The sequence below is a fragment of the Stylophora pistillata genome, chromosome 2 (assembly GCF_964205215.1).
Source record: "Stylophora pistillata chromosome 2, jaStyPist1.2, whole genome shotgun sequence".
NCBI lineage: Eukaryota > Metazoa > Cnidaria > Anthozoa > Scleractinia > Pocilloporidae > Stylophora > Stylophora pistillata.
This window is the reverse complement of record NC_142520.1, coordinates 13,437,683-13,455,641: the sequence shown is the minus strand read 5'-3', so window position 1 is coordinate 13,455,641 and position 17,959 is coordinate 13,437,683. Positions and strand designations below refer to the sequence as shown.

General features: G+C 38.7%; 1 protein-coding gene across 2 annotated transcripts; it reads left to right on the top strand.

The window, feature by feature from the left end:
- The first annotated feature begins 635 nt into the window (after positions 1–635).
- On the top strand, positions 636–17,953 carry LOC148737228 (uncharacterized). 2 transcript variants are annotated; one of them, XM_088748964.1, is made up of 8 exons: positions 636–698; positions 9,327–9,395; positions 10,177–10,242; positions 10,576–10,737; positions 11,128–11,205; positions 11,555–11,622; positions 12,061–16,727; positions 17,066–17,953. In XM_088748964.1, the coding sequence occupies exons 2-8, from the start codon at positions 9,329–9,331 to the stop codon at positions 17,067–17,069; spliced, it is 5,112 nt and encodes a 1,703-aa protein (XP_088605090.1). In that variant the 5' UTR covers positions 636–698; positions 9,327–9,328; the 3' UTR covers positions 17,070–17,953. The 2 variants fall into 2 exon arrangements, with proteins under 2 accessions (XP_088605090.1, XP_088605089.1); XM_088748963.1 differs by having other exon boundaries at positions 12,061–16,731.
- Positions 17,954–17,959: the final 6 nt, after the last annotated feature.

The following is a 17,959-nucleotide window of genomic DNA, read 5'->3' as shown; positions in this document are numbered from 1 at the left end:
TCTGTTTAAATAGGGGGTATTCGGTCAAGCATTTAGAACAATCGCATGAGACTAAAAATATACGATGGATTGAAACAAAAAGTACTCGTGGAAATGGGTATTTTTTAGGATTTCACCTATGTTCGGCAGAAGCCGTAAATGAATAATACATTTTTGTGTCCAAAGAAATAATGATGATGACGATAATGGTGATAATGATGATGATGATGGTGATAATGATGACGATGATAATGCGGATGATAACTGTAAAGAAGAGTCTTAAGCTTTCATATTCGTCATTTTCAAGCAATGCTCCTTATAATTCAGCTTGTTTCTGCACTAGTGGACTTCCAAGCCTAACTGACACTTTAACGCTAAGTTTGTTTGATTCGTAAACACATCAACATAACCAGGCGGTAGCTTAACGACCCCTTTCCCAAAACAATTGAATAATAATGAGTGGCTAACCCCAGCCATTGTGCAGCTATTGTGCTATACCCAGGATGAATGAAAATGAAAAGCTGAAAGATATTACGTAAATAGTGAAACATCATAGCCACAAAATAGAATCAGGTATCACCAAAATAAACAAATGATACAAGATTTTCTGTTTCGAGTTCGATAAGCTCATATTCAGCTTCCTCTAAACTGCTGGTGTGAGCGAGTACAACATTTTGTTACATACTTGCGGGGAAAATCACATTATCAGAGGAGTTAAGGTGAGAACTGAATAAATCAGTGAATGAGATAAGAGGTTGTTGACTAGATATACAAATGTAAATTATCTGGATGATAAGACGGACGAACGAGAAAAATATCGATCCTAATTACTCGTGACGAACGTGGGCGAAAGAAAAACATTGTGAGTCAGTTTCCTCTCGAGAATTCGAGTCTTAGGCCTTCGGGCTGTACGATCTGAAGTTCTCGCACGTGTAGCTATAGATTTCTCATTAATAAGCCAAAATATACCCTTGGTACATAATAGTATATAAGACATCATCCTCCATACTGCTGCAGTCATCAATGTTGAAAGCGTCAATATCTTAATATACATAACAAAGGAAAATAAATTTCGAGCTTCATCGTGACAAATAAAAACATACTTTTTTAAAAACATTGCCCAACTCTTTTATCGTTTAAAACGACAGAATTATTTCTCGATGCTGACATTAAGAATATAATAACAGACCTTGAATTAGCTGATTTTTTCTGCCCAGAAGGATCTATGAAACTACAATATTACTGATTCCAGTATCATGTGCAACGCTTGTCTTTTATGAACCACAATATTGGCCTGCATTACGGCATCCTAAATGCAGCAAAAAACTCGGTGGATCAACGACAGAGAAAGACTCAGATTTCTTCTTCACGGTCCCAGCTTATAGCTGGTCCAGTAACAATTTATTTATTAAAATTCCAGTACGATACAACGAGAATTTCTACACACATACACAGATGATAAAACACTTGAATGACTTCAGCAGAAACGATTTTAATCTCTTTTTTCCTTAGTTTTGACGAGAAGTAAAGTATCCTTCTTGAAAAAGAGCTTTATTGGAGTTTAATTACGGCACTCCTTGGGTAAAGAAAGATAGTGAAATGATATATGGTATATCATTATCGAAAATTGTGAAAAAAAAATCTACCAAAAGGCCACTGCTGATAGGATGTTGTTTAGCATTGTGTCTCCCTCTGGTGATGAACCTGTGTAGATTGTTCTCACAGAATAGATATCAATGCAACTGATTCAGCCAAAAAAAAAATTGTAATCGTTGAGAACCGAGGAGGTTATCTCTTAACCAAGGTATTTTGATATAACACCAAATTATCTTTCCATGCGAAGGATGCTGCCACCCTTAGAAAGAACTGACTCAGTCTTTTAAGTAGTTAGGAGTTACAATCAGTCAAAATATGACTTGGCAAGATCACGTTTCTTCGGTTGTCAACAAATTCAACCAACGCTTCGGTGTCCTGAGAAGAGTAAAGCAGATGCTACCACTCCAATCCCATCTAACTCTCTACAATAGTCTCATCCCTCCCTTGTTTGATTATGGTGACATTGTTTGGGGTGATAAGAACAACTCCACTCTCATGGAAAATCTTCAGATTCTTCAAAATAAAGCTGCTAAGATAATTCTTTATCGCCATCCGCATGACTCGGCGTCCGAAGCTCTTGATTCTCTTGGTTGGAAGCCACTGCATCTCAGGCGACGTTCCCATCGTTGTACAACGATCTTCAAGTGTTTGAGTGGTCTTATTGAATCTGATTTTAATTTTGTTAGAAATAACTTAAATCATAGTTACAACACGCGTTCCAAAGACGATTTTTATTTACTTCGCGTAAGAACAAACTGGGGCAAACAACGTTGTACGTATCAGAGTGTCGTAGACTGGAACTCTTTAAGGCAAGATATACGTGACACCGCTGTACTTTTTTGCTTTAAATCTAAGCTTAAACATGCATTTTAATTAAACATGCGTTGTCAACTGAAAGTAGGTTTCTATTCTTATCTAGTTCTAGTTTAGCTTTTTAATTTTCAAAACAAAACATTCTGATCGTTGAAAAACTAGAACACTATCGCTTATTGGAAGTATTTTGATGTAACATCAAATTCTCTTTCCATGTAAGACACTGAGGCAGTCAGCGAATGAATTTCAGTAAGATTGGTGTCCGTTTAATCTTGCTCGGAACTGGATTACGTACGAACAAAACCATATTTCTAATTTTGCAAATCAACATCATTCTCATGTTCGGAGAGAACAGATTTTATCATTCCAAAACTAATTGTATTGGGTTGAGATCTATAGCGTCACTGAATTTCACTGCAGACGTTTTACTTTTGACTACAAACAAATTTGGTACAAGATTGGCGAGAGTTATTGACAAAAAAAGGTACACCTTTATCATTTTTAGAATATTTATGAAACTGTAATGGTGATAGCGAAAAATGAAAATGTGAAAAAAACCTTTAGCTTTCTCGTGGAAAGATGATAAAAAATTCTTGACCATGTAATTTGTACTGATTGATATCGCTAATCAACTGCCGATACGTCACTCGCTTTTCGCGCCTCTTTGTCAGGTGATAAGTGAGGGGCATATTCTCATTCCTAAATAAAGTCGCCTTTTCTTTTCAGTAAACGCATATAGTGTCTATAAAAGTAAACAAAATAATACATGGTTGCTCTTGGATATGGAGTTACACTTCTCGTTATCGACTTGATATCTCACCAGAGAGCGCATCGAATGAGTGATATTTCGAGTTAATTAATCTAAGAGAAATTCTGCTTGTAAAAGATAACTCATAGTATGCATTCATCATTTATCGATTTAGTTAAGGCACAGAGTGTACATCCTGCACTGAGGAGAAAAATAATTTTACGGTTTGCGAATGTTTTCTGCTGGAAGGGAAATAGCTGCATTTAAACCGAAGAATGAATGTTTCAATCATCATGCAGAAAAATGTAAACAAATAATGAATTCGACGATGAAAAATAAAAAAACAAAAAAACAAAAAACAGTATAGCAATTTCAATCACGAAACTAGGCATAAGACGGGGGTTGGATCTTCTCAACTCGGGAATATGTAATCTTTCGTGTTTTAATCGAAATTGTTCAAAGGAAAGCTATTATTCTTGCTATTTTCGGGCATGAAGAAATAACGAATGGAATCTTTTGGTGGAAAGAGAGATTTAGAGGATGACAATTTAACAGGTAAAAATCAATTTTTATTTTGGAATATATGACAGCTGTTCAGAACACATGTTATTTATGGAAGAGCGTGATCCTATGTTTCTGCCCCCCGACAACTGAACTAAGTCTTATTTCAGTAGATTTTCCGGTTTATTGTTGTCAGATCTTAAAATATTTCACGTATATCACCATAATAAATTCTTATTGGTTTCCCTCATTTGATTCACCTCTGAATAGTCCGCGCGTTTTACAGTGACACGAACTCAACCGGGGCCACCCAACGTTTTTTAGCCAATCACAAGACGAGTTTAGAACAGAAAAATTGAAGTTCGTTCATCAGCGGATCAATCACTATAAGGGTCAAATTTCACTGTTCGTTTGACTAGATCAGATGTGAAGGTATGCGAAAGCTTAGAGTTTTTTTAAAGCAAAAGAAAAAATAATATTTTTCATTTCTATTACGGTAAAGGTGAATAAATATTTACCGAATGGCGGCCGGTAATTTCGAAGACTAAACTGACTAAAGTTAAATTTACCAAATTGCGGCCGACTCACTTTATACAATATATTTTCCGAAACACGGCCTGGAATGCCGAAGGCGAGAGCTTATGTAATTTACTGAATATTGCGGCCGCGAATTTTGAACAAGAAACGGGCTCGATCAATGTAAATAAATATATCAAATTACGGCCGGCTAAACCTCAAGGCGAAACCGGCTCAACACAAGTATATTTTTAAAATATCATTGAAAAACGGCCGTATCTACAATTTTACCGGGAATTTTAGTAACCAATCACAAGGACAAAGAAAATTTCAAATTTAGTTTTTGCATGCATTACCGGTGGTTGATTCCGTTTGCGTTGTAGTTTGAAAGTCACGAAGTATTTCAAACATTTACTGATTTGAGGTGAAACCGTTTCGTCTTCAAAATCTCAGGCCGTGTCAATTCCGCAAATACATTTGTATTGAGTCCGTTTGGTCTTCAATATTCCCAGCCGCATATTCCGTAAATTATATAAGCTTTCATCCTCGACATTCCAGACCGTGTTTCGAAATATATATTTTATAAGTTAACTCGTTCGTAATTTAGTAAATTTCTTTAAGTCTGAGTCAGTCTTCAAACTTCCCGGCCCCCAAAATTCGGTAAGTTATACAAGCTTTCTTCTTCAAAACTCCATACCCTATTTCGAAAAATTTTTGTTATAAAAGTTTACTCAGCCGTAATTTAGTAAATTTACGTTGAGTTCGTTCAGTCTTCAAAATTCCCGTCAGCAATACTCGGTAAATTATACAAGTTCTTGTCTCCGACATTCCAGACCGTGTTTCGAAAAATAAATTTCATTGGTTTACCCAGCATTATTCGTTACTTACGTACGTTGAGGCTGTTCAGTCTTCAAAATTACTGGCCGCTATTAGGTAAATATTTATTCGCTTCTACCGTAAACGAAATAAACAACATATTTATTTCACCGTAAAAAAACTAGAAACTATCGCATGTCTTCACATCGACTCCAGTCAAACGAGCAGTTTAATTTGACCGCTGGGAACGAACTCCCATTCGTTTGTTCCGTACTTGTCTTGTAATTGGCTAAAAAACGTTGGGTGGCCCCGGTTGAGTTCGTTTCACTGTAATTTCGTTCACCGTTCAACTCCCGGAAGTGATTAATATGTAAATTCTGGCCCTGCAATATTTACATCTTAGGCAGGGGTCACACTAACGCTTTTGGTGTTTATATTGGACATAAAATCTGTCATCGCATGCTTGCGACAAGTGAGACCCTTTTGTTGCGACCAGACATAACTATATCCGAAGAACCTAAAGATCAAAAAAGCCGATGTCCTGCCTGGAAGCAGGTCATATCTTGTCTAATGGCCTTAAAATAACAATTTTTTGCTTTTTTTCTGTCGCAACGTCAATCAAGTCCGAAATACTGGCAAAAATTGGATTCTCGAAATTCTGCAAAGACAACACGTCACCAGTTTTCTTCACAACGTTCCATCTGGGCCTTAGGGCGAATTTCAACCCATACCAATCTACAAATTTACACTATTCACCTGATTATTCTCAGTATGGGAATGGCTTGTTTTCACCCTTTGGCTCGCAGATGTTTTCCCATTTTTTTGCATCCATCGACGTAGATTTAAAGCGGCAAGAACCAACATTTGCCGTTGGCGAGTGTTGTACAATGCGTGTAAACCAATAGGGTTTTGTACATTGAACAAATTAAACAGAGATTGAAGAAATGTCGCTAATAAAACTAGCACCAGTTTCATGTCTACAAAATTATATTTAGTGCTCTTTTTGCGCGTGAAATAATAAGAGTTGACCGTCTGGTTTCAAATATCATTTATGTCGCACAAGTGAGACCTCCATGACGCCCGTTGTGTAAACGTCGCGACATATTTGTGGGAGTAATATGTTGTGGTGTAATATGTCGTGACATATTTTATACGAGTTGTGCCGTATTTTGACGAGCCCGAAGGGCGAGTCAAAATATAAATAACGAGTAAAAATACTCAGCGATACTACACAACAAAACGTCAAATAAGTTGTTTATTATCCAACACGCCAAACTGTTATTTCAGTGCGGGCGAATTTCGCGGATATTTATTTATGAGGAGTGCGTGACAGAAGTCTGCAAAGCGGAACGGAATTGGCACGTTGTTGTGTTGCTGTTTCTAATTTCTTCATTAAATGAAGAAATTTTCTGGTCGTCAAGCTGTTTTTCTTCGTTCAATTAATCTAATGAACCTGGATCTATATTTGCCAACCATTCTGACTCTTCGTGGTCGGAAAAATGATCCAAATTGTGCCCCACTTTTTTTTTTTCTTTTTTTTTCGTAACTACAATCCAATTCTTCGCTTGCGCGATGCGAGAAAACCTGTTTAACCGGTACCACAATAGACGAGTACAAATACCGCGTTATATTTGTACTCGTCTATGGCGTTATTTGTACTCGTCAAGCTGTAGTTGGATAATAATCATACATTATCCAGTAAACAGGTAATGAGAATACTCGAACTTATCCGGTAGAAGTTGTCTTGATCCAAAACAAAATTCGCGTAACTTATTTATGAAGAAAGACGTAGCAACAAGAGGGGAGAATTAATAATCTGATCTTGGGAGTTAAAGCTTAAAATGTACGTCAGGATCAGTATGTGGCAAAAGCGCGTCGTAAGCGCGTGACAGAACTGGTTAAGGTGTAATATCTATTTACAGTTCTTTTCAACTTCCAAACCAGTCAATATTTCTAGTAAATGAAACGAAGTGTGAAACAAAGCTTGAGGTTAGAAAAGGTGAAGTAATAACAAAATGCCTATGTTTCTCCTCTTTGTCTATAACTCGCGGCAACAGTTTTGATTTCGCAACATTCGCGATCGATAGTAATAATAATGGTAATGTAGTTGTCGATGAAATACAAGCATTTCTTTCTGTTTCGAAACCATGACATCTTCATCGCACGCAGTAAAGGTATCATTTATATCTTCACATGTAAAGATGTCGATGTCGTCACCACAACCAGATTTAATCAACACGACGGTTTTCAGTTTCCATGCAACTTCCTTTAATTACATCTAACGACGTTTCTGAGACTGAACCAAATATGTTTTAAAGGAAATAGTCCTTGTAATGAGAAATTGATATAGTGGTTTTCGGGCGAGCTGAGTTTTCGATGCAGCAGATCTCTGTGTTCAGTGCTCTTAGAATGTGTTTCAAAATTGTCTTTGATTCAAATTTGCAATCAATAGACATTCGCCTTTTATTACGAATTCATCTCGCCTAATCCTGCTCGCTCCTGGGTCCCAATATTTTGAAAAAGGAATATTTGATTAAAGTGTCTAATTCTTAATTATTCATGCATTAAAACGGATCCTCGCCAACATCACGATTAGTCATTTTGGTTTTTGTAACTCGGATAATGACCTTTCATTAATTCGAGATACAGGTATGGATGGAATATTCACCTTTTCCTTCCATCGATTCCTGTTTACTTTTTCTAAATCCGCTAAATCTTGTTCGCGTATGAAGACGAACCTTCGCCAACGTCATGATTAATTATTTTAGTTTTTACTATAAGACTTGCCAACATCATTCAAACTTGACCCGCTCAGTACTGTGGTCTGCGACAGGAACTAATTTTTTGTCATCAAATATTCGAACTACGTATCCACAAGGTGATTAATCATGTTAATTCTCACTCGTTTTCAGTTGGAGTTCGGTTTTAGTAGATATACCTTTCGCTCAGTAACGGACTAGATTAGCACAGAGGTCTGTTTGTTTATATCGTACATTGAAAGGTAAAAACGTGGGCTCAGTGATTGCTGATGATGGTTTTGAAAGACAAAACCATCTAACGAGCTAAAAGAAATTTCCAAAATATCTCCCTTAAATTTATATTGCATTCATGGCAATGCGTTTTCAAATATTTTCAAAGTTCTCCTAAGTTTTGCGATGTCAAAAAATAGTTCTTTTTGGTTTCAGTTTGTTTCCATCGCCAAATGCTTCCATATTCTGGCAATATGAGCCCCTCCACTGGCCCACAAGATTAGGCTATGAAGGAGTCTAACTGCAACGCGCGGTTCTCGATTTGGTTTTGATTCTTAGTTGATAATGATGGTTAATTCTTGATAACAGGGGAATTGATGGAAAGTACAACCAGTGATATTTCTCCAGTTCCCAAAAATGTACTCCTATTCAGTGCCTTTTGGAAAAAAAAAATGGATTCCAAATGAAATAGCGAAAGTTTCGCTAACATAATTGGTAAAGAGCCAGCTATTTCCAGTTGTTCATATTTTCTTAACTCCTTGAAAAAAAATGTAGGATTCTCGATAGCTTTGTGGGAAATTTTACGCATGCAATTGATGAAAAAGTAAGATCTCACACTCACTTCGTTTGGTCTAGAGGTGTTTCTGGATGGCTGTAAATAAACGCGTTTGTTTTGGACGTAAATGATTCCCGGGATTTTGGTAGAGTTCTTGACGGTCACGCAGAGCCTCGACTTACGTTTTTAATGAGAACACAATCATTATGATTACGGAGAGCCTTGGGTGATCAGATAAGAATACGAAAACGAACAAATGAACAAAGTAACAAACAAATATGACACATCCCGCGGAACTTGACTGTCACGCTGCAACAATAGGGACTGTAAGCAGTCAGGACGTCAACGCTACAGAAGACATTGATTTAAAAATGAGTTTCTACTTTTAGTTAGAATTTCGAAAATGGCTGCATGTTTTTACCGTCTCATCGGGCGCCAGACCTCAAACTCGACCTAACGCATAAAAGTAGCGTTAAGTTCCAAATATAAATTAAAATAATTAGCTTCGCAGACAATGCAAATTTTGGTGATTTTACGTTGTTGTTTTGCAAAGGACGGCTAAGAAATGTACAAAGTTTTAAAACGCACGTGCCAGGCTATTGTTCTGCCAATCAGATCTATTGTTTTTCCACGTTCTCGTTGCCGTAGCCGCCGTGGTTTGCTTAAAGTCATTAATAGCGTGACGGAGGAAACTTTGAGATTCTCGTTCTTTCTTTACAATCAAATATACGGTTGTACTATATTCTCTTTAAATTACTTTTGTTTGATTCTCCTCTTTTGATTCCTAATCATGTTTTCTAACGCAGTACAATCGATTCTCCTTCATTTCCAGCTATGGCAGAAAGTAACCTCCCAAAAACGGGAGAGGAACTGGAGGTGAAAAAAGAGCTTCTGGCCACAGGTGAGAAACAGGCTTGTAATGCATGCAAGAGGTATTCTGTTAGATGTTTGGGTTGGGATGAGACAGTTCCTCTCAACTTTGTATAAGAAAAAGATTATTAACTTCAAAGTTTCCAACAAATTCATAGTTCAAGAAAGAGCGAAAAAGAGACCCTTCTAATTTATATGAAATCAAACCAGACACAGGTATTTTGTGGTCTGATGTCACTGTTCTTCGAGCAATTCTGAGCAGAAGTAAACTACGCTTGTGCCCCGCTTACTGTAGTTTCCTCTGCAGCTGTTGTTTGATCTTTTCACGCAACCTGTTCTGTCCCCCGTGAAGTGACGAGACCAAACAGCGGATGCCATTGAGATTTCTCTAGCTTGCGAGTAGGCCTGGGTAGTAGGCTTTCATCATTGATGCTTCGAAACTTAATTTTAAAAGTTTTACCGCAGTAAGCAAACCAAACAATCCATTTTCTCTTTAGGAGACCCTAACCGAAGATATTTTGCGGTCTCTGCTTTTCAAATAAGTGAAAATACATTGAACGGAGAGAGAAAAGAATTATAATTTAAAGACTTTTAAAAAGAAAAAAAAATTAACTCAAAAGGCGACAGGGAAGGTCTTTTTTATGATAATTTTGAAGTTAGTTAAGACTACATCAACTTGAGGTTTTAAGGAATTTTAAAAACACGCCTGTATTATATGTGACGTGGAGGGCTTAAGTGTATTTGATCAATGCTTGGAATTGCACATGATTGTGATCACTGATTAGATTAAAACATTTTCTTGGTAATTTCAGCAACAGAAGAAATTCAAGTTACTTCATGTGACTCTAAACTGGGTGTATGTGATGACTTTTTGAGAGGTGAGAAAACAAGGTGAAATCAGAATTTTTTTAAAGATGCCCCAGTATAGTCTTTGACACATTTGTATCAAAGTTTATCGCTATTAGAAAAAAGAAAAAATCGCTCGACCACGCGCAATCTGTTCAAGGTGTATAGTCGTATGCAGACACATGGATTGAATATCGACGCTAAATCAATAGCACTACAGATAAAAGGAAAACAGAAACAAATAACTGACACCGAAAAAAAAAATAGGGAAAAAATAAAGAAGCGTTTTACTTATCAGTGATACATTTAAACATTTCAAAAAAGAAAAAACAAATTATCCGACCCTGAACCCGGTTTGTTTTCAGGGATAGCAAAAGAATGTCTCGAGACAGGAAACAAAGAATACAGACATGGAGAAATGAATAACGCGATTAACTCCTACTCTGAAGGACTTCGAGTCAACTGCAAAGATAAACGGTTAAACGCTAAGCTTTATAGCAATAGGGCGGCAGCTCATTTTCATTCGGGTAAGCATTCCATTTCAAACTTCTAAACTTGTCATGCAGCGATAGATAAAGGAATACGCAGCCTCCTTCAATCAAAGGCGTGATTCTAGCAAGTGGACCGCAATCTGAAAAATTGCATCAAAGAAGCCGAGCCAGTGCACCCCAGATACTAGCTGGGATAGACTACAAGTTGGGAGCGAGGCAAATTTTATAGGTTTTTTTTTTTCGTAAGGGAATTCTAATCACAAAATTAAATAAATAAATTTCGTTTTTCATGACACCGGATAAAAATCGATCAAAGAAATGATCCTTGCAGGTGCACTTCGATTTAAGCGGTTGCAGCCTTTTTTAGGCCCCTTTTCTGCATTTGCGCGTAATGACCAAATAAAAATCACTTCGTGAATTCCATAGGAAACCACCAGGAGTGTCTTGATGATGCAACAGTTGCCGTTCAATTGGAATCCAGTTTAATTAAAGCTATCAAGAAAGGTGGGTTCTCAGCCATAGGTCATCAAAACTCTTTTCTATGATTCCAAAGGAAATTGTGTGAATCACGGCAGGCGACTGCACCCCATGTGTCCATGATAACTGAGGTGTTAACGTCTGCTATATAGGTAAAAAGAACTATTAAAGATCCATAACCTTTCAGTTGAACCTTCGTTGGAAGCCGCTTTGCATTAACTCCTTATATTCATTTTTCAGTAATTCTACAGTTTAATTCTCCTCATTTTTACAATTCGTTTTTTCGAGCTTAATAAAAATTTATTCATTTTTTGCATGCGTTTGTACCTTAACGTCAATAGCTACCTTGCACCACTAATTGTTGCCTTCTTTTTAGGAGCCAGTGCTTGTCTCGAGCTTTCTTTGTATAAAGAAGCAAGACGCTGGCTGCATATGGGATTAGCCGTATCCTTTGACGAATGTTTCAAACGTGTTACAAGAAGCTACGCAAGAAATGTTTCTGGGAAATTGCCATGTTCCGTTCAGATTCGTCTACAATTAATGCAAGCGATTTTCATTTACACCGCACTGAGTAGTTATTAGGATCTAAAGTATTCCGTCAAAGGCGTATTTTAATTAGTGTACAAAATCCACTTTAAAAAAAATTTCATTTCAAAAACTCATTCAAACGTTTCAAGCTAAAGAACCCTAATTTTTGACTCTAGACCAGTACCACCTTGACACTCAGAACTAAACAAACCACTGCGCCTCAAGGTTGGCTAAGTCATTCTAATATAATCAAAGACAACAAATCTCTAAAAGAAACCGATGTTTGAGTGGGTTTCACCACATTTTCCCACATCCATTTACAAATTTATCTATCCATCCTTGACAAATTTTAAGATCGAAATCAATAACGAACGCCTGATTCATTTACTAAACAAACCTAATCCTGAACTAAAAGTCGTGGCAAACAGTTATGCCAGTCTCGGCTGTGCATACAATAGCCTAGGACAGTTCAAAACAGCAATCGAGTACCATCGACGTCATCTAGAAATTGCTAAAGAAGTGGGAGACAAGGCCGGAGAGGGAATCAGTTATGGTAATCTCGGCAACGCTTATAAAGGTCTAGGACAGTTCAAAACAGCAATCGGGTACCATAAACGTCATCTAGAAATTGCTAAAGAGGTGGGAGACAAGGCCGGAGAGGGAATCAGTTATGGTAATCTCGGCAACGCTTATAAAGGTCTAGGACAGTTCAAAACAGCAATCGGGTACCATCAACGTCATCTAGAAATTGCTAAAGAAGTGGGAGACAAGGCCGGAGAGGGAAAAAGCTATTGTAATCTCGGCAACGCTTATAAAGGTCTAGGACAGTTCAAAACAGCAATCGGGTACCATCAACGTCATCTAGAAATTGCTAAAGAAGTGGGAGACAAGGCCGGAGAGGGAAAAAGCTATTGTAATCTCGGCAACACTTATCAAGGTCTAGGACAGTTCAAAACAGCAATCGGGTACCATCAACGTCATCTAGAAATTGCTAAAGAAGTGGGAGACAAGGCCGGAGAGGGAAAAAGCTATTGTAATCTCGGCAACGCTTATAAAGGTCTAGGACAGTTCAAAACAGCAATCGGGTACCATCAACGTCATCTAGAAATTGTTAAAGAAGTGGGAGACATAGCCGGAGAGGGAATCAGTTATGGTAATCTCGGCAACGCTTATGACGGTCTAGGACAGTTCAAAATAGCAATCGGGTACCATCAACGTCATCTAGAAATTGTTAAAGAAGTGGGAGACAAGGCCGGAGAGGGAAAAAGCTATTGTAATCTAGGCAACGCTTATGACGGTCTAGGACAGTTCAAAACAGCAATCGGGTACCATCAACGTCATCTAGAAATTGCTAAAGAAGTGGGAGACAAGGCCGGAGAGGGAAGAAGCTATTGTAATCTCGGCAACGCTTATAAAGGTCTAGGACAGTTCAAAACAGCAATCGGGTACCATCAACGTCATCTAGAAATTGCTAAAGAAGTGGGAGACAAGGCCGGAGAGGGAAAAAGCTATTGTAATCTCGGCAACGCTTATGACGGTCTAGGACAGTTCAAAACAGCAATCGGGTACCATCAACGTGATCTAGAAATTGCTAAAGAAGTGGGAGACAAGGCCGGAGAGGGAAAAAGCTATTGTAATCTCGGCAACGCTTATCAAGGTCTAGGACAGTTCAAAACAGCAATCGGGTACCATCAACGTCATCTAGAAATTGTTAAAGAAGTGGGAGACAAGGCCGGAGAGGGAATCAGTTATGGTAATCTCGGCAACGCTTATGACGGTCTAGGACAGTTCAAAATAGCAATCGGGTACCATCAACGTCATCTAGAAATTGTTAAAGAAGTGGGAGACAAGGCCGGAGAGGGAAAAAGCTATTGTAATCTCGGCAACGCTTATGACGGTCTAGGCCAGTTCAAAACAGCAATCGGGTACCATCAACGTCATCTAGAAATTGCTAAAGAAGTGGGAGACAAGGCCGGAGAGGGAAGAAGCTATTGTAATCTCGGCAACGCTTATAAAGGTCTAGGACAGTTCAAAACAGCAATCGGGTACCATCAACGTCATCTAGAAATTGCTAAAGAAGTGGGAGACAAGGCCGGAGAGGGAATCAGTTATGGAAATCTCGGCATCGCTTATCAAGGTCTAGGACAGTTCAAAACAGCAATCGGGTACCATCAACGTCATCTAGAAATTGCTAAAGAAGTGGGAGACAAGGCCGGAGAGGGAAAAAGCTATTGTAATCTCGGCAACGCTTATGACGGTCTAGGACAGTTCAAAACAGCAATCGGGTACCATCAACGTCATCTAGAAATTGCTAAAGAAGTGGGAGACAAGGCCGGAGAGGGGATCAGTTATGGTAATCTCGGCAACGCTTATAAAGGTCTAGGAGAGTTCAAAACAGCAATCGGGTACCATCAACGTGATCTAGAAATTGCTAAAGAAGTGGGAGACAAGGCCGGAGAGGGAAAAAGCTATTGTAATCTCGGCAACGCTTATCAAGGTCTAGGACAGTTCAAAACAGCAATCGGGTACCATCAACGTGATCTAGAAATTGCTAAAGAAGTGGGAGACAAGGCCGGAGAGGGAAGAAGCTATTGTAATCTCGGCAACGCTTATGACGGTCTAGGACAGTTCAAAACAGCAATCGGGTACCATCAACGTGATCTAGAAATTGCTAAAGAAGTGGGAGACAAGGCCGGAGAGGGAAAAAGCTATTGTAATCTCGGCAACGCTTATGACGGTCTAGGACAGTTCAAAACAGCAATCGGGTACCATCAACGTGATCTAGAAATTGCTAAAGAAGTGGGAGACAAGGCCGGAGAGGGAAAAAGCTATTGTAATCTCGGCAACGCTTATCAAGGTCTAGGACAGTTCAAAACAGCAATCGGGTACCATCAACGTCATCTAGAAATTGCTAAAGAAGTGGGAGACAAGGCCGGAGAGGGAATCAGTTATGGAAATCTCGGCATCGCTTATCAAGGTCTAGGACAGTTCAAAACAGCAATCGGGTACCATCAACGTCATCTAGAAATTGCTAAAGAAGTGGGAGACAAGGCCGGAGAGGGAAAAAGCTATTGTAATCTCGGCAACGCTTATCAAGGTCTAGGACAGTTCAAAACAGCAATCGGGTACCATCAACGTCATCTAGAAATTGCTAAAGAAGTGGGAGACAAGGCCGGAGAGGGAAAAAGCTATTGTAATCTCGGCAACGCTTATAAAGGTCTAGGACAGTTCAAAACAGCAATCGGGTACCATCAACGTGATCTAGAAATTGCTAAAGAAGTGGGAGACAGGGCTGGAGAGGGAATAAGTTATGGCTGTCTTGGCATTATTCATCGCTGTCTAAGGCAGTTCCAAACAGCAATCGGGTACCATCAACGTGCTCTAGAAATTTCTAAAGAAGTAGGAGACAAGGCCGGAGAGGGGAGAAGTTATTGCCATCTGGGCAGCGACTATCATGGTCTAGAGCAGTTGAAAGCAGCAATGGGGTACTATCAACGTCATCTAGAGATTGCTAAAAAAGTGGGAGACGCGACTGCAGAGGCATGCTCACTCTCTTCTCTTGGTTCAATTTTTGAGTGCCTAGGAAATGTTTGGAAGGCGTTTGTGTGCTTTCAGATGAGTGTAGAGGTGTATGATTATATCAGGGCCAGTCTTCATCTCAACGATCAGTGGAAGATTTCGTATCGCAATCAACACCAACAAGCGTACAAAGGTTTGTGGCGTACAAATCTAATGCAAGGCAACGTCGTAGAGGCTCTTCTTACCGCAGAAGAAGGACGTGCTCAGTCTCTGAGAGATCTCCTGGACACAATATATCAGCCTGGACATTCATCAACAAACAGCACTTCGGACAACACTTTTCTGAGTTGTGTTCCATCGAGCGCAGTTTTCATTGCTGTAAGTGGTCCTTGCGTTCACCTCTGGGTAATCCTCAGTAATGATAATATCCAGATGAGAAAGGTACATGTAAATGATTTCAAGTATGAGGAGGATTTGGAAATTTTTATTGAGCAACTTAACACAACTGCGCTTGAGGAGATTGGTGTAAAAGAAAGTGTGAAACGCGAAAATCCTTCCTTTGATTCGCCGAAGCGGGAGGAAATGGCGAGCGATGTCATCCCAATTAATGTGTGGTACTCGGAATCCAGGGCTTTACAGAAGCTTCATGACATCATCATTACTCCTATTGCTGATTTGATCAACGAAAGTAAAGAGCTTACATTTGTTCCTGAGGGACCATTTTGCCTTGTACCTTTCGCAGCATTGGAAGACTCCAAGTCAACATATCTAAGTGATTCTTTCAGAATTCGTGTGCTTCCATCCTTGACGACGTTACAATTAATTCATGATTGCCCAGCTCAATTCCACACGACGACTGGTGCATTGCTTGTTGGAGACCCATGTTTCAAAGATATCATTTATGAGAGAAGAAGTTTGATACAACTTCCTGGAGCAAAGAAAGAAGTGGAGATGATCGGACGTATCCTCAATATCGCCCCTCTCACTGGAGAAATGGCAACAAAAGATGATGTGTTAAAACGAATGTCATCTGTGGCGTTAGTACACATTGCAACGCATGGTAAGATGGAAACTGGAGAGGTTTTCCTGGCACCCAACACCACAAGAGAAAACCCAAATCCTCAAGAGAAGGACTACCTCATGACGATGGAGGATGTGGTACAAGCTGGGCTGCGGGCACGACTTGTTGTATTGAGTTGCTGTTACACTGCTCGAGGGGAGATCATGGATGAGGGTGTGGTAGGCATCGCGCGAGCACTTTTAGGAGCTGGTGCTAGATCTGTTGTGGTAACCTTGTGGGCCATTGACGACGAGGGAACCCTGGAGTTTATGAGTTTCTTCTATGATGCGCTTGCTAAAGGAAAGAAGACAAGTGAAGCTCTCAATCAGGCCATGAAGTGTATGAGAGAATTTGAAGTGTTCAAGGAGGTGAAATACTGGGCGCCATTTGTACTTATTGGTGATGACGTCAGCCTGGATCTCAAGGATATTTCGATGCTGAAGCAAGTAACTATTCTTTTCATAGTTTTTTCTCATAAGAATGAAAAAGTAACTCTAAATCATAATTTATTGTTTATATTTGAGCGATCATACTTTTGCTGTTATTTTGCTTCTAATGGGGTTAAAAGTTTATTTTCTTTTTGCTCCAGCAAATTGAGATACAATACAATGGAGTGGACAAATCTACGATGACAACAATCTTTTTAGAAAAGATGAAAGGAGTAAAAAAGGAAATATCTTATATGAAACTCTTTTTGTACAGTGTTTCTTTTCATGTCTTAAGAAAATGTTATGGCAACTCAACGATCTTCTTTAAGTTCAGATACGTTTATTTTTATAGCTAAGGAAGTGAGCATTGGAATCCGGGGGAGTTTGCAGCTACCTACAAACCAGTAAGATACCGATGACGTCTATGTCAAGAGTCTTCTTTGTAAAGCAGGAAGAACCAAAAGACGGCCAACCTCAAGTTCAACAAGGACTCCCATTGCCTCAAAAAATTGGACTGCTGTTGGGAGCTTGTAGAATTTTGGACACTCAAAAGGAGAACTTTTAAGTATTTTAATATTGATATCGTGCTCAAACTAATTCCTATACACATTTTTTTTAATGAGAAGTTCTGAAATTATCCCGATTAGCTATATAAAAGGTAACATTTTTTTATGTAACACAAATTAATTAGTGTTCTATTAACATGATTTCAGGCGTAACATTTACGTCGAAGTGAAAACGTATTGAAAACGTTTCCAGATGTTGTTTTTACAGATTTTTTCTCAATCAGTTTTTTTTCTTATGAGTGATAAGACTGCTACAGCCATTTGCATGTATAGAGAATTTCCATTGAACTTGGAGAATAATCAGTTGTCCCATTTCTCAATTATCTTACTTATGTCAGATGGAAATTGCAGATAACGGTTCGAGGATTTTTATCAAGTCATTGCTTAAAGGTATTTTAATTTCAGGGAAAAGAACAGATTGTGACCTTCATGGCCATAAGTCAGTCTTGAGATTAATATTTTTTCTTTTATGTCTGAATGTGATGAATTGTGTTTTTTTCTTTTTTGTATAAGTATTTCGACGTATTTTTAGCATGCTTTTGAAACTAATTGTCCAAAGGTGGAACGAGATTTTATTTTTAAATTCTTTTATTGAGCAGCTTCAAAATTGTGTATCTTACCAAGCATCGAAAGAAGCTCAGAGACTGCGAGAAAGTTGGAGCGAAATGATTTTATCTAGT

What these genes read in the sequence shown, in the direction of transcription:
- LOC148737228 (XM_088748963.1), top strand. Translation starts at nt 9,329, where the DNA reads ATGGCAGAAAGTAACCTCCCAAAAACGGGAGAGGAACTGGAGGTGAAA. An exon ending in AAAAGAGCTTCTGGCCACAG is followed by an intron (nt 9,396 to 10,176) that starts GTGAGAAACAGG and finishes TGGTAATTTCAG; the next exon opens with CAACAGAAGAAATTCAAGTT. An exon ending in ATGTGATGACTTTTTGAGAG is followed by an intron (nt 10,243 to 10,575) that starts GTGAGAAAACAA and finishes GTTTGTTTTCAG; the next exon opens with GGATAGCAAAAGAATGTCTC.